We start from the raw sequence: 16970 nt of genomic DNA on the forward strand, positions 1-16970 counted from the left end.
GGTGGCAGTCATTTACCAAAGGCTTTAGGGTACAGAGGAAGTAAAATGCGAAATGGCACTGCAGAGACGGCATCAGTGGGACACGTATGGTGTTTAGGTGTGGGGAGCAACGAGCTGCACCGGTTAAGAAACGTTGAGAAACTTGTGACCTTTTTGCAGATGGCCCAGGAGCTCCTGTTGGCACTGCATGTTGCCCTTGGTGAGTGAACGAGGGCAGTTGAGTATTACATGAGGACCATAGCAGAATGTGGCCTGGCACACATCGTTGGTTAAGGTACATCTGGGCTTCGAGACATTTTCCTCTGGTCTTCCTGAGCCCTGAAGTCCCCGAGACCCCTCTGGGCTCCCTTTCAAATCTCCTCTCCACCCACAGATAGCAGCAAGAATCAGACTGAGCTTCTGGCACAGGAGCTTTTCCATGAAAAGTTTATTAGAAGGGCACTTACAAGAGGAAGAGAGGGAACGAGAGGACACAAATCTTTCTTTAACAGTAGGGGTACAATGCTTAAAACAGGTGCTCTGCTTTTAAGATATAAAAGTTAGAAAAATCTAAAACACTATAAATACATACATGCTTTTTACAAAGATACTGAAAGGTCAGGCTGGCTGAATAGTAAAGGTATCAACATAGTCAATGCTCTATTCCCCATCCCTCAACACACACCAAAGAAAGAGTCCAGAACAGCCGAGTTGCAACAGCAGCAGTGAAGGGGAGTGAAGGCTTCTTGGATAAAGACGGCTCCATCTCTCTGGGTAATGCTTTCACCCCTAGCAAGGGAGGGGACTTGGTTCAGAGGACCCTTGTGGAAGGGCCCAGATTTGACTCACAGCTGCCTGTTTTTACACGTGGCCACTTGTTTAGCCAGCCTGGTTTGGTGTTTCTGGATGCTGAGCCAAAAAGCCACAACACCCTCCACCAACATTCAGAACTGGCTGTGCCACAGCTCTTCCAGCCACTGTCCTTGGGAGGAGAGACCTTTCCAACTTTCTTTAAAAAATTAAATAGTTATCTGTCTGAATGGTTTTAAGAAATTATTACATAAATATAAAAACACCAGCATACTAGAGTTTACATTACTTCTGCATTAAAAAAGAAGAAAATACAGAATCACTGAGAATTTCTCAATCCAGTTTACATGAGAGGCAAGTTTCTTTTTGCATGATAGCTGTGTTTTTGAAAAGTTGCCTGTTTAGGCCATCGTCTCCTCATCACCTCCCCATGGGAGATGCTTCATCTTCATTTGGGATCCATGTCCTCATGCATCCATTTTTCTGCTTCCCCTGCCCACTTGAGAAGTGGCTGATGCTCCTTAAACCATGATGGAAATACACTGTGAAGACCGTTACCTGAAAGGGGCCTATAAGGAACATTTTTGCCACACAAAGTACAACTTTGCTGTGTTCTGGTAAAGTGGGGACACACACATTTTGGGGAATTTCCCAACTCTAGCCAAGTCACACAGTAAGAAACAGGGTCCAGGGCTAAACGTGTGCCCTCTCTTGCTGCTGGTATCCCCCTTGGTGAACAGTCCCACAAGCAGCCTGCAGATTCTTTTCCCTACATCTGTCAGGACGAAAGAGAGTGGTCTAACCTGAGCTCTGGCCCTGTGGAGACCCTCACGGAGCCTGAGGCTGAGGATGAAACAGATCTTTGCTTCCTCCCCAGATGACTCACATACATACGTGCATGACATGCACACACGACTACAAATCTTGCTGTCATCTGAGTAAAAGCATTCCCCCTGGAGTATGTCCAAACTCTCGGAAGCCAAGGGGAGATGGAGAAAAAAAACGACGCACACGACACGTGCTGTAGCTCACTTCGGTATGTTAACGATGGTCTGAAAAAATCACCACGGTCAATAAAAAAAATACCGACAACATAAGGACAACAGAGACGTCTGCCAGCAGCTTTGCCCTCATGTGTGCTCTTCCTAAGAGTCAAAGTCCCCGCTCCTGACTCTAGGCTTGTCTCAAAATGTCAGGTCTACAGCCTGCCAGGAAGGTGGCTGACTGAGGATGTTCCAGCACAGGCCTGTAATCCACACCGGCGGGGTAGCTACCTACGCATGCATGGGAAGGATCTAAGTTGCTAAATAAAGTTGGGAAGGAGCGAGGAAAGGGAGTAAAAATCGGCTCCTGGGAAGGGGCTGAAGACAGGAATCCATGTCCTACTGCTAGCTACACTCAGGTCAGTGTCAGCACAAGCTACAAGGTGAAGATGTCATGGCGGGGAGCCCAGGGCAGGGGCAACGCATGCGATTGTGCTGTCTAGATGAACGCCACTTAACACCACTTCTAGCCGCCACCAGCACTCCTCTAGCACTGCCCTGCTTTCTTGCCCCTCTCAACTGTCCTTTAAAAAAGTCTTCTAATATACAAAAGCCATTCATACAACAGGATTTTAAAACTAAAAAACTAGTTTGTGGCTTCAAGGAAGGACACTAATGTACACCAGAGTGCCTGTGTAGCCCTCTATGGTGGAAATGGCACAATGTCCTTACCTCTTAGGTATGATCAAATTTATTTTCAGTGATGCCATGGGGGGGCTCTGCCTACAGTCTCACGTATCCTCCTCTGGTGGTCTAGTCTATCAAGGGCTAAGGAAATAGCCTTTGGAAACGTGCAGAACTCAAATTTTCATGCTCCTAGAAGTAGCCGAGCCTGAGGGTTCTAAGACACCATCCAAATGCAGCCAAACGTGTCATTTCATCACATTCTAAGTTTATAACAAAGTATAGGCTTTTTTCCCCCTTTACCTGGTATCAGACAGGACTTGCACTGGATCACCAGAATCAGGCTGTGGCGGAAGCTTGTTCCCAGGCACTCGGAGAACTGTGTGCCACGGAAGCCCTCACAGGATGGTGCAGCAGGTGAATGCAGGCCCTCGGAAACTGCTGCCCATGGCTTTTAGGAGGGGGACCGTGACTGCTCTAGCAGAAGCCAAAATGGAATATTTGTGTCCTGGGTCTCAGAGCTCGCTGGGAGCATGAAACACATGTATGGGAGGTTCCGGGTACTTCCCGTGCAAGAAACGGGCCGCAGATGATTTCGTACCAGGCACATGCTTCAGACTTGCAGAATTTGGCCCTCTGAGAGGAAGTGAAGGGTTCTGTGTTGTCTCAGTTCTGGGTCAGTACTCCTTCAAGAAGACTCGAGTCTGTCAAGGGGTTCCTTCGGTCTCTTCCTGTGTCCTCAGGAGGCTTGGGGAGCAGCTCTCCTAACTGGAAACCTCGTGGCTAGAGCTTCAGAGGCACAGGATCCTGCAGGTGGGGCACCGGGAAGCCCCTCCATCTTCCTCCAACGTCAGAAATCTCAACACATTGGAGGTTTACAACCTGCCAAAATTTATACACACTTCCTTCCCTTCACCTGGAATAAAGCAGGACTTCCATAGGAAATCCCTTGATTTTTCCTGCTATATAGCCATGCAACAATGTGGGATAGGTCATTTTATACACAAAAACAGCAGCAAAGAATAAAGTACCAATTGAAGGTGGCAGTTCCATCTGTCGTGTTTTGCAAAAGGCTGGGAAAAAAAGGGCTTTTTTTTTCCAGTTGACGTAATTTAGACTAAGTTTTCTCCCTAATTGCCACTGGGAGCAGTACTTACTACTCAGTATAACTGCTATAGTTGTCACGGATGATCCTCTACTGGGAGCAAGATCATCTTATATCCCAGGGGGAAGATGACAGACCTCTTTGTACCAAGCCTGTATTTTCAAAGGTGTAAAAATATTTTCATAGCCCTTTTCATTTGCCTATGTTGGCCTGAGATGTTTCCCTTCTGGTGAATGTGCTTCTGTAAATTTCCGCTTCCAGAAGTGCTAGCAGGTGTCTTCAACAAAACCTGGAAAAGCTTCACCTTAGAAGAGAGAAGGGAGAGAAGCAGTTGCTGGGTCTAACTCAGGTTTCCCAGTCAATGTGCCAGGCCAGGATTTTTTAAGAAAATATATAAACCAAACATTGAAAAGAGCATATGATAAAGTTGATTTAATTAATGCAATTGACTACATCAACCAATATAGCCATATGCATCAGAATCTGGAGCAAGCTCTGACTGGTGACACGCGCCCAGCGTGGTGCCGCCTGAAACCAAATGCCATCCCACGACAAGGACCTCCTGCTTCATGAGAACACTTACCATCATGCGAATCTCTTTGAGATTAACGTGATAACAGACACTATACATTGCATATGCACTGGGCCTCAGCAGATGCTTCCAACTTTTCAAAGTGAAAAAGGAAAAACGTAAGAGTTTTTAAAGAGGTGGCGCTCACCAATGTTTCCTGCTGTCCTGTGTGCAGGTTCTGCTGAACATACGCCTTCCAGTCAGTATGTTCTGAGAGGGGAGGGAGAGTGACAAGCTCCCTCCCCACCCCAAGTCCATCCAGCTCACGAGGGGCAGGGTGTGCTGGAGTGGTGGGGCTAGGCTGGGAATGTTCATTGGAAGGGGCATTGTCACAAGCGTCAGAGAGCCGGGCATGAGGTCTGCATGGCCCTGCGGGCTCTTTCTACCTAGAATGCCCTTCCAAGGTGAACTCCACACTGCGGTCCTAGACAGAAGGGCGTTTCTGGTTGGACTGTGACATCCCAGAAAGCTGTCAACCAAAAGAGTCTGCGGGGAGGGGGCTGGTGGTGTAATACTACCTGTTCTGCTCACTTAAGCCACCAGAGCAGAATCCATTTCTTGCCCTTCGAAGTGGGGCCAAAGGGCAAATGTGTTTGGCAGACACAGCTGTTCATAACATCCACCTCTGGGTTTGCTTGTGTGTTTCAGAAAACAGGTGGGTGTACCCCTTCAGTTGAGGGAGAAAGATTTCTTCTTCCTTGACAACAATGGGTTGAGCAGAGTTTCAATTCTCTTGACTTCCTGCATGACCTTTTCCCCAAGCCCGCCCTCCCCTACCATACTCAATGTCTCTTAAGACACACTGGAACAGCGGATGCTTGGGGAGCCCATCTGGGTGAGGACCTTGTCAAGCCACTGCAAAGGCCCATTCAGGTGCAGCTCGATCCAGCAGGGGGTACTGGTCACAGTCTGTCTCCTATAAGAAATAGGGAAAGGTGGGGGTGGGGGACTTAATCTCCAGAAGGCTACACAAGTCAGAAAACTTTTTCTGCTTTGGTTGCAGTTGTCTTCCCAAAGCCAGAGAGAGATCCTACCTTGTTAGACGCTGTCCTAAAAGCGTTACCAATAACTTCTGAAACTACCAGGACAAACTCCTCCACCCAGGGAGGACTTTGGGTAAATTAAGTTCTCTTGAGGGGGAAGGAAGTTGACTTTAAAGAGTTAAACATGTAAAGTCAATTGCAAAGAGTTAAATGTGTAAAGTCAATTGCAGGCCAGGCGCGGTGGCTCACGGCTATAATCCCAGCACTTTGGGAGGCCAAGGCAGGCAGATCACAAGGTCAGGAGTTCAAGACCAGCCTGACTAACGTGGTGAAACCCCATCTCTACTAAAACTACAAAAATTAGCATGGTGGCGTGCGCCTGTAATGCCAGGTACTCAGGAGGCTGAGGCAGGAGAATCACTTGAACCCGGGAGGCAGAAGTTGCAGGGAGCCAAGATCGTGCCACTGCACTCTAGCCTGGGTGACAGAGGGAGACTCCATCTCAAAAACAAAAAAGTCAATTGCAGGGTACCCCAGAGGCCCACCAGTTAAACTGTAACAGGTCCCCTAATAAAGGAGACCTCCAGCCTGAGCAGAGGGCTCCCTGGCTCCCATCTGTACCACATGGGCTCGTGCCACTCCCCTATCTCCAAATCCAGGCCCAGCCCCAGCAGGCCGTGACGACGTGTGTCTGTCTGATTGAGGGGTGTTTTTTACAAAGTGCCAACAGCGTCTGCATGCCTTTGGTTCCCAATGTGCTGATATAATACTCATCTACAGCCTTATTTTGGAAAATCTTACAAGCAGAGCAAGCCATGGAACAATTACTGGAAAAAACCAAGGCACACCACACGTTTCTTTTCTCCAAAGCAGTTGGTCTAAATTCAGGCTTGTTGATGACGCAGCTTGCAGGCAGGCTCCCAAAGGCCTCCACTGAGCAAAGGCTATCTGCTGAGGCTGGAGACACTGGTGCCAGCTGGAGGTGAGAGGTGTGGGCCTTGGGCCCTGCTTTTGGCCACCTCACAGAGAGAAGGGCTGAAATCTTACTCTCCTTGGCCCAAGAGGCAGGAGGACGACAAGGCTGTTCTGGGAAGGGGCCGTGCCCGCCCATCGGGCTGCAGTGCAGTGCTGCCAGGCAGCGGTGACGCGGTGGGCCGCAGAGGACTGGGTGTGCTGGCAGGACATCCCGCATGGTGATACAGTGTCCCCAGGGAAAGGCTCCGCCACCAGAGAGCCTCGTCCTAGCACTCAGAGCACTGCGATGCCACACCAGGAACAGGGCTGCTGTCTGGAGGGCACCACCCTCGTTGCTTGGCCTGTGCTTTGCTTGTGCAGAGGGGAGCTTCAGAAACGGGCCTGCAGATCCTGGGGATCTGCACGAGCGAGGGTACCTGAGCGTGGCCCTCCAGACTGCAGCCTGGCCTAAGAAGAGGAAACGGATGTCCCCTTGCTCTTTTCCACTGCAGTCCATCTTTAAAGATGTCCCTTCTCCACTAAAAAAAAAAGATTAATTTCCTAACCTTTCACTCCCATTCCCTAAATGATCTAAGCCAGGGCTAAAAGGTTGCTTAAAACATTTCTCTGGCCGGACCTTTGGACCTGGGCTAATCTCTTCAGGCCATAACATGGTTGTAAGTTCTTCTGAGGTCTGACCACTTTGATTGCTCAACTGGTCACTCCTGGATTTCAGAGACACCCCAGAGACCAAGGGGTTATGTTCCCTGACACCTGGGGCAGACACAGAAGAACAGCAGCTAAAATACGGTAAGTGGAAGAGGAGGATTTTACAGGACGAAACCCTCTAATGAGAATCTGACTTTCCATAAGTCATGCTCATCTGGCTTTCATTACAAACGGTGGCCCGAGGCCAATCCTGAAATGGGTTTGGCCTGGGTGCAGCATGACTGCAAAACAAAATGGACTCCAAACATCTGGAAAAACGAAGAGAAGGGGAGAATAGCTTGCAAGGCGCTGGCTCCAGCTGACGTGTGGGCACCTCTGCGTCTGCCACGGGAGCTGGCTGGCGGCTGGCAGAGGGGAGCATGGAGCAGAAGGCGGGGGCACACAGCCCGGCCTCTCAGCAAACTCGTGTCCATGAGTGGAAAGAAAAGGGATGGGATTCTCTAAACCCAAAGCAGAATGGCCTGAGAGATTCAACCAAGCACAGCAGGTAGACCTGAACTCTTATCAGGGCCATGTTTAAACCAAAATCTAGGGCTGGGCACGGGGGGTCACACCTGTCATCCCATCACTTTGAGAGGCTGAGGCAGGCGGATCTCCTGAGCTCAGGAGTTTGAGACTACCATGGGCAACACGGTGAAACCCCCTCTCTACTAAAACACAAAACATTAGCCGGATGTGGTGGTGTGCTCCTGTAATCCCAACTACTTGGGAGGCTGAGGCAAGAGAATCACTTGAGTCCCAGAGGTAGAGATTGCAGTGAGCCGAGTTGGCACCACTGCACTTCAGCTTGGGTGACAGAGTGAGACTCCACCTCCAACAAGAAAAGAAAGAAACCAGTATCTAGAATTCTAAAAAAGTCATTTCTCAACAAGGAAATTTTGTTCCTGTATCACTACCCAAATCTCCTCCCTTCGCTGCCTCTCTGTTTTAATATCCTGGGCTCCTCAGCATCACCAGGGTCCTTGAGTCAGAAATGGAGCCACAGAGGAGAAAAGGAATGATGAGCTGAAGACCTAACTTCCTGAAGAGGGTCATTCTAAAACATCAGCCCAAAATGAAGAATAAGGAAGAAGCCAAGAGGGCAGAGTTCTAGACACAGCTCTTCTACCCATGTGACTTCAGGCAAGTCACATTTCCTCCCTGGGCCTTAGCTCTCATCTGTACAGGGGGATGATGCCAGCGTCCCCACTCAGGGCTGGGACGAGGGTAAGATGGAGCCTGTGTTTACAGTGCCTGCAGCTGTTCAGTTCCATCAAGCATCGCTCTGCAATCCCTCCGCCTGTGCTGCTGGCCCAGCCCCTCCTGCCTGTCAGGCCATGACCTCTCTCTGATCTTCGGTCTCTGCTCTGGACGCCAGGGATGGCCTAGCTCACCTCTGAGAAGCCCCTGGCTGCTCTGCTGTCCCGAGTCACCTGGAGTTAGGTCCCCTGATGTTAGCAGCACCCATTAACTGACCTGTACTCTGCTCCCCAGCCTTTGACGAAGCTCATGCGGATGGTGCACATTCGGGTCAACTGGTAGACAGCCTCGAAGCCCTGGTTGACGGACTGGGCCAGGAGGGCAGCGAACTCCTGGTTGTTGAAGATCTTCAGGTTGCATCCTGCCAAAAACACAGAAACAGGACTGTAGGGGTAGAAGAGGCCAGGTCCGTTGCTCCTGTCCTGGATAAAGCAAGCCCTGGACCCCCCAGACCAGCCCGACTGATACAGCTCTGGGGACACACGGTGCCTGATGCATCTCCCATATACTCCACGCTAGTGTCACTCAAGGGACAGGCCGACTTGATCCTTCCCCTTGAACCCACCTCCTCACCAGGAGACGCACAGCTGACATATCTGCAAGGGGAGATGGAAGGCTGGCCCATAAGTTCCGACTCCCAGAGTGGAGAGAATTCTCCAAGCGGGCCTCTGAGAATAGGGAGATGGTGTGGCGAGGAGGGCCTTGCCCTGGGCAAAGGGGCCAAGGGACAGAGAGACAAGGGAGCTGGGCCAGGGTGCCCATGCTGTGTGGGGTCTGGTCACCCACCTAGGAACAGGAGCTCTGGCCGTTCCATAGCAGGCAGGGCCAGCAGAGACAGGCTCGCCAAAAGGCTACTGGGCCTGCCGTCCCCTGGGAAGCTCGGCAGAGGGCCCAGGGCACCTTCCACGTGGGCTCCTCTGATGAATACACCTGGTGCTGGGGCTAGGAGGGAGGGCACCATCTGGGCCACATTTTGGCCTCTGGCACCAGGCTGAGTGGAGGTGACATTCACAGCTAAGTGAAGGTGTACATCTAATTCTCCAGATAGTAAAACTAAAGACAGTCACAAAGTTTAAAATAAATGTTATTTGAAGTCATACCGCCTGAGTGCCAGGAATGTGTGAACCCAAAAAATAAAGACAAAAGCACATGCCGGAAATAGCCAGAAGGTGAGCTGGGGTGACGCTTATGAATGAGCCAACAGCAGTCTCCTGTTCTTGCTGTGTGACTCTGAGCTGGTCACATTCTCTTGGGGACCCTGTGTCTCTGTATAATGAGGGGCTGGCCTCAGAGGTCCTTCCAGCTCTGACATTCTGTGAGCTGACAAACAACACCAGAGCCAATTCAGCCCTCACCCAAAAGATGGGGGTGGGGCCGGGGAAGGGAGGAGGCAGAAGGCCAAGAGCGTCACTGAGCTTCCTCTTCTCATTCTCTCCAAGGACAAGGGTGGTGGAGCAGGGCCGAACCTGGGCCCTGATCCCCAGCACAGCCAAGAAGCAGAAGAGCACTCGACTTGAGAGTCCATCAGTCCTCCGCATCCAAGGCCCCATCCGGGCTTGGCCACTGACTAGCTGTGTGTCCTTGGGCAAGTGGCTGAAACTCTCTGAACTTGTCTCCTCCAAGTGTCTCCTGACTTACAGAGCCGGAGAAGAACTGGAGAGGACTAAACAAGGTCAAAGATCGGAATGTACTCTGTAAATGCAACCCCAGAGTGCTCTGGAAACCTGCTGTGCTGTTCCCATTTCAGACTCTGCATTCTAAACTGTCCCCTGTCCGTGGCCCACCACTTCCCCCCTACCATCTGCTCCTCAGTGGGCAGGAAAGGGCATGTGACACGTCACAGGCAATGGCCCGGCCAGGTGACCTGCTCTACCAGCCAGTCACAGGCCACATTCTGCGGGCTGCCTGCCCAGTGGCTGCATCCCCTGTGAGAGGTGGGCTGGGGCTTTCTGCCTTGGTTTCCTAAGGAAGGAAGCCTTAGATGGGATCAGCTGCCTGCCTGATCTTTCTGTCCAGGTGTGGCCCTGTCGAAACCACTCTCGGGTGCAGCCCCACACATCTTGGGATACAGGTGGGATTTTTCAGGCTCACTCAGAAAACCCTCAGGAGTTCCCTAGAGTCAGACTCTCGTGTCCCTCCATGGCCTCCTGCTGTTGTGCTTTTCAAACATTTTCCCCAGACTGTCTCATATGTGGCCCTCCTCCAGCCAGAGTGCCGCCCAGCCATGCCCTCCCCTCCATCACCTCGGGGCCTTTGCCTGGGCTGTTCCCCTGTCTAGAATGCCCTTCCTGTGCCTAATGCCTACCTATCCTTCAAGGTCCAAATGCTTCTCCTCCATGAAGACGTCCCTGATCCATCACAACAGCTAAATGGCCTTCTCTCTACCTGGGCTGCTGGCCTGGTGCTTAGCACCCCTTCCTTATATTGAACTCCTCTGTGTCTTTGTCTTATGTGCTCTGCAGGTTTGTAAGGTCTGCAGGGACAGAGCAGGGCCCCGTCTACCTCTTCATCCCCTACAGCACCTGGCACGAAGCCCTGCACACTGTCTGTCTGTGCAATGAAGGAGTGAAGAAAGGAAGCCATGTTGCCTGCGTACCCACTCACAGGGCAATGGGCAGGTTAAAGGCACAATTCTAACCCACAGGTTAAAGGCAGATCCATCAGATGCTACATGTGCTCCCTGGAGGTTCAGGGAAAGCACAGTTAGATCTGTGGGCACAGAAAAAACCCAATTGAATCACTGTCAGATTGACAACACCATAAACACTGAGCAGAAAAGGTGAGAAGGTCGGACTCTCCAGCATCCCAGGCAGGCACTCAGAGAGGGACCTCAGGGCAGGGGTGCCTGTGTGGCTGGCTTACCTGGTGGGATCTTGCAGACGGTGGCTGGGTGCCAGCCATAGCGCTGGTTACAGTTGGGAGACTGGACAAAGATGGCGCTGTCACTGAGGCACTCTGCGAAGACCTCCCCTCCGATGTAGTAGAGCCGCACGCCTCTTCCTATAGAGATTCACGTTAGACTGGACAGGGTGACTTTGCTCACACACAATGGCCCTGGGGCCACCTGAGGCTCGCAAAGGAGGCGGGGCTGCTCCCAGTGACTGACAGCCTCCCCAGGCAAACGGGCCACAAAGCCCAAGCCTAAGTAGGGGAAATCATGGGCAATGCTGGATTCCTGAAGCCAAGGGAGGCAGGTGGCAAGAAAAGCACATGGGACAGGTCTCAGTGACAGCCTTTGCCACGAGTAGGCATAAGCCTCAGTCAAATTATTCACCCTCTGAGCCTGTTTGTCTCTACAATAGGGATGGGGGCCGGGTGCAGTGTCTCACGCCTGTAATCCCAGAGCTTTGGGAGGGCAAGCTGGGAGGACCACTTGAGGCCAGGAGTTCAAGGCCAGCCTGAGCAACAGCATGAGACTTCATCTCTACAAAAATATTTTTTAAAAGTTAGCTGGGCATCGTGCCATATGCCTTTAGTCCTGGCTGCTTGGGAGGCTGAGGCAGGCGGATTGCTCGAGTCCAGGGGTTCAAGACGGCAGTGAGCTCTGATCACGCCACTGCACTCCAGCCTAGGAGATAAAGTGAGACCCTAACTCAAATAAAAATTAAAAAGGCAATGATGATAATCCCTACCCTTGTAGGATTACTGTGAGTCACACAGTAAGCTCCTGGTAAGTGTTGGCTTCTCCTTCTCCTGCTGCTGCTGCTGCTGCTGCTACCACCTCACTGCCCTACTACTATTTGGTCTCTTTACACTCTAAGATTCAGAGATTCATTCAGTACACCTGCTGGGCTCCATCTGATGGAACAGACACCCCAAGGAGCCCTCTATTGCAGGGATGGTTTAACGCTACCCCCATATTTTTTTCTTCCCTGAATGCATTTTTCTAAAACATTCCAGAGGTTTATACCATTTACTTTTCTTTCATCTCTTAAATCCACTCCAGATGGACAGAAATTATTTTTAAATTGGCTCTGCAACTCAAACAGTTACGTAAACTCTGACAGTGAGCTCTTTGCTCGGCCAGGGATGGTCCCTTATCCTGCATAGGAAAGTCTCTGTTCCATTCCTGGGGAAGCAGCTCAGAGGCCAGAACATGGAGCCAGATGTTACAGGCCCAGCATGAAGTGGGATGAACACCAGGCAGCTGACCCATGCATCCCTGGATATCCCCTGCCCTGCCTCCTATTCCCACTACTCCTATTCCCTCAACCACTCCTCATTTTTTCTGGCTTTAGTTCTGCAGGCTGCCGGTGGCTGAGAGTCCTCAGGAGGGGTGACTGCCTGCCTGTCCACAACTATGTCAAGTCAGAGCAGGAGGCAGAGGTGAGGATGCGAAGACCCAGACTAAAATGTTTGTTTCATTTCAGTAACTTAAAAAAATATATTTATGGCCAGGTGCAGTGGCTCAAGCCTGTAATCCCAGCACTTTGGGAGGCCAAGGCAGGTGGATCAAGAGATCAGGAGTTTGAGACCAGCCTGGCCAATATAGTGAAACCCCGTCTCTGCTAAAAATACACAAAATTAGTGGGGCATGGTGGTGCATGCCTGTAGTCCCAGCTACTCGGGAGGCTGAGACAGAAGAATTGCTTGAACCCGGGAGGCGGAGGTTGCATACTTTTATGGTTATAAAACTGGCAGAACTGGCTGGGTGTGGTGGCTCACGCCTGTAATCCCAGCACTTTGGGAGGTAGAGGTGGGCGGATCACAAGGTCAGGAGATCGAGACCATCCTGGCCAACATGGTGAAACCCTGTCTCTACTAAAAATACTAACATTAGCTGAGTATGGTGAACACCTGTAATCCCAGCTACTTGGGAGGCTGAGACAGAGGAATCGCTTGAACCAGGGAGTCAGAGGTTGCAGTGACCCAAGATCACACCACAGCACTCCAGCCTGGTGACAGAGTGAGACTCCATATCAAAAAAAAAGATTTCATATATATATATATATTTATGAAACATAGAAAAAAGCCCGTTGCAGTGGTGTATGCCTATAGTCCCAGACAATCAGGAGGCAAAGATGGGAGGATGGCTTGAGCCCAGGAGTTTGAGACTGGCCTGGGCAACATAGCAAGACCCTATCTCTAAATCAATCAAACAGTGGTATGCCACCCAGAATAAGTATCTTTTTTAAAGTGATAAACAAAAAGCAAAATAGGAAGCACTGGTCTGGTAGTGGCAGCTGTCTGTCAGTGACAATGCCAGTCTCTGCAGAGCCAGCAGCCCCCACCCTCCTCTCACCCCCCAGGACAGCAGGTCCCTTCCCTAGAAAATGAGAGCACAGACCTAGGCCCACAGCCTCCAAACGTTTCTTCTCTTCACTACAGAATCAATCCTCTCTTTAAATGAAGTCTTCTGTGAGAGCCCGAGAGATAAAGCACGTGCACAGGTGCTCTGGTTCACGTGGGGCCAGGCTTCCCTTTGCTGACCTGTCCAGCTCCTGAGTTTGCCCCGGGGAACCCCTCAGCCAACCCTTGGGGCTCCAGGATGAGGTCTGAGAGTGCCTCCCTCTGCCATCTCTCCACAGCCCTTCTAAGTTCTGCCAGTCTGCGATCCCGGATCTTAAAATCCTCTAAACATGGTAACTTCATAAGCAAACCAAGTGAAGCGTAACACAGCTTCATCTTCCTTAAACTCAAAGTCATCTTTTACTTATGTTCTGGGGCTAGAAGGCAGAATGTTCACAGTAGTTGTGTCTGGATAGTGGACAGTTCTTTTCTACCTCAATTGTCTAAATTGTCTAGAATCATGATACATGTAAATAAGAAAAGATCCCTCTTCCGACAATGATTGCCTGCTTATCAATGTATCCATCTGTACTTTCAGGGTATTTTTATTAAGAGGATTTCAGCCGCGCATGGTAGCTCACACCTGTAATTCCAGCACTTTGGGAAGCCGAGGCAGGTGGATCACCTGAGGTCAGGAGTTTGAGATCAGCCTGGCCAATATGGTAAAATGCCATCTCTACCAAAAATACAAAAATAAGCAGGGCGTGGTGGTGGGTGCTTGTAATCCCAGCTACTCAGGAGGCTGAGGTAGGAGACTCACTTGAACTCAGGAGGCGGAGGTTGCAGTGAGTCGAGATCATGCCACTGCACTCCAGCCTGGGGGATAGAGAGACTGTGGCTTCCCACCAAAAAAAAAAAAAAAAAAAAAAAAAAATTCATATGTTGCCTTTCTCATAGGCGCTCCTTTCTGGATCCCTTAAGTGAAGTATTTTCCTGTGTGGCCTCCAGATTTTCCGCGACTGTATCTTTGAGTGGGAATGATCAACTGGCCTGAACACTACCCATCTGGCCCCTAAACAGGGCAAGAGAGAATGTGGGGGCCTTGCTGAGGCCGTGAGTCTTCCCCCATTCCCAGCAGGAGGCAGAGCACAGCTAAGGATGGAGGCAGGGTTCCATGCAGAGGGTGTGCCGGGGCCTAGGGCTGGCGGGGGAATAGAGCGGTGGGGACAGGATGGGGAGGGCAGGGGATGCAGCCACCCCATACCGATGTGCCTTCGCGTCAGCTCCACCGCTGCGTTCCTGTTGACGTTAGAGAGCAGCCCTAGGCAGAAGCGCTCGGAGTTGGAGGGGTCGGTGAAGCCGTCCACAGTCATGGATGGCTGCGAGGCGTGGAACGTCTCCCCGACGCGCTGGTTCAGCTCGTAGTAGGAGATGGAGCACCAGAAGGCTGGCTCACAGTAGGTGACTGGCTGCAGGTCTGCCGACACAGAGTAGGCTACTGGGTCAGTGGGTGCCCCAGACCCCATGCTCCCTTGATGGGGTCCCATGGAGGCTCTGGAAAACCATTTCCCTGCATTTCAGAGGGTATTAATAATCTCCCCTACCCGGTGGCCTTTTATTGTATAAAACTGGCAGGACCCACCAGAACAAGATGCTCTGGTGTCTGGAGGAGATTCCATCAGCTTTTTTTTTTTTTTTTTTTAGTTCATAGAGGTCCTGCCCCACCTGCTTGGCCTTGACTGGATGGAGGGAGTCTTCAAGGAGGAGCTAGGAGCTAGGTCAAACCGGAAGAGGACCGGGGGACCACCCAGTACCTGGATGAACCTGGGACAGCCACTGCTTGCACTCACCATGGGGCAGCCTACAGCTTCTGCACGGTCACGTCCCAGCCTCTCTTGCAAGATCCCCAGAGTAACCGCCATTAATCCCAGCCCCTAAAAGGGCTTTCAGGCTTTGGCTGTGCATAGCCTTAGGGGCAAACTCTAGGCCTGTGGAGCAGCCGCTTCCAAGCCTACAGCAGCTAGGTGGGTTCCCAAAGGCACACACAGCAGCGCAGTGGGCACACCAGGCATCGTCTGCAGACTGAGCCCGGGGCCATGTCTGTTATCACAGAAACTGTTTTCCACGTTTACCTACATGCTGGCTGCTGGGGTGGCTAGGATACAAACGCAGCTGAAGAAAGTTGGGATTGGTCCCGGTTGTCTGTACAGCCTCCATCAGGAGCTCCTCAAAGCAAAACTGCCATCCTGCAAGGGGCTGCTGCCTTTTCTCAGAAGAGTAAATGGTGGCTTTTCCTTACACTGGACACTTCCCAGCCTTCCATTTCCTGGGGACTCCTCGCCCTCGTCTTGCCCCAGCAGCCGTGGCGCTAATGCCCTTGGAATTCCCACTCACACAGATGCCACAGCCTCTGGACCAGGACTGCCTTGTGCCCCATGCCAGCCATTTCCAACTGCTTCTCTGTGCTGCGCTGACTGCCAGGCATGAGCCCCGAGCCCAACACACTCTGCCTGATGCCTACCTGAATCCCATCCATGTGCTGAAGAACCAGGGAGTCCCCCCTGCTCATTGGCACTCTTCCATCTCAAACCTTCAGCCTGGCTCTGAAGTCTCTCTGGCTCTTAAACATACCTGGAGCCACCCAGTTACTGAGGGTGCACCTCTGTGTGAGTATCCTGACTGTCCAGCTTGACCACGGGGTCCTAGGGCCCAGGCTGACATCTCTCCTCCCTCTCTTTAACCTTCAGCACAGGGCTCTGATGCAGGAGAAGCAGGAGAGACTCGCCATACCCACATCTCAGCCCTGGCCTGAGAACCCCGCTCACTGGGTGCCAGGCAATGTCTAGGAGAGAGCCCACCAGGGACCTGTGCTCATCAGACCTACTAAAGATATGTGGAGCCCAAGAGAGAAAAGTCAAAAGCTGTTCTGCCCCCAGGAAGGGGCCTCATTGCCCCTGCTGAACAGAGTGCCTTGATCCCCTTTTGGGGTCTAGGAACATGATCCCTTCTAAGAGCAAGAAGACCACCACCACGCACAGCAGAGGGGCAGGCCAGTAACACCCTGCACTCCACACACACCCAACAAGTGTCAGCTGGAGGGCTGGGATGCCCTGGGTCAGGTTTTACAACTTTAGCACTACTGACATTTGGGGCCAGGTAACTGTTGGGTGGGTGGGTGGGAGAGTCTGCACATTGTAGGATGTTTAGCAGCACCCTAGTCCCTACTCAGTAGGCGCTAGCAGCATACATCCGTATCAGCTCCTCAAGTTGCAGCAATAAAAAAGGGCTGCAGATATTGCCAGACGTCTTCTAGCGGGTAAAAGACCTCCAGTTGAAAACCACTGCCCTAGACATCAACAGGATCATGGGGCAGAAGCTTTAAAGCCATCCTCCAGACAGACTGGAGGTCAGTCTTGGCTCAGGCACAGACTAGATATGTGGCTGCGAGCAAACCAGCTACTCTGTCTGGACCTCATCCTCTTTCCTCTCCGTGCTGTTTCTGGACAGAGCTAACTTACGGGAAGTGCGGGGCGCAGATCAAGCACTCAGCACATGGTGTTAACAAAGATAATAACCCGACCCTATGAACTTGAAAACAGCCTGGTCCTATCTTCACCACCATCAAGATGGAGCGGCAAAGCATTCTTGCCCCTTTCCTCTCTTCCTGGGGTGGAGCAAAGGAAGATAAAGATGAAGGCATCAAA

General features: G+C 51.4%; 1 protein-coding gene across 9 annotated transcripts in view; it reads right to left on the reverse strand.

Moving 5' to 3' along the window:
• Nucleotides 1-412: 412 nt before the first annotated feature.
• Nucleotides 413-16970, reverse strand: part of SMAD3 (SMAD family member 3) — a 139354-nt gene continuing 122796 nt past the window's right edge. For all 9 annotated transcript variants that reach the window (XM_010340308.3, XM_003929699.4, XM_074392756.1 and 6 more), the window contains 4 exons: nucleotides 14531-14743; nucleotides 10900-11037; nucleotides 8254-8398; nucleotides 413-5048 (listed from right to left, as the gene is read on the reverse strand). In XM_010340308.3, the coding sequence (XP_010338610.1) occupies nucleotides 4925-5048; nucleotides 8254-8398; nucleotides 10900-11037; nucleotides 14531-14743 (620 nt within the window). In that variant the 3' untranslated portion in view covers nucleotides 413-4924. The remainder of the gene's footprint in view (nucleotides 5049-8253; nucleotides 8399-10899; nucleotides 11038-14530; nucleotides 14744-16970) is intronic.

Source organism: Saimiri boliviensis, chromosome 2 (assembly GCF_048565385.1).
Source record: "Saimiri boliviensis isolate mSaiBol1 chromosome 2, mSaiBol1.pri, whole genome shotgun sequence".
Classification (NCBI taxonomy): Eukaryota; Metazoa; Chordata; class Mammalia; order Primates; family Cebidae; genus Saimiri; species Saimiri boliviensis.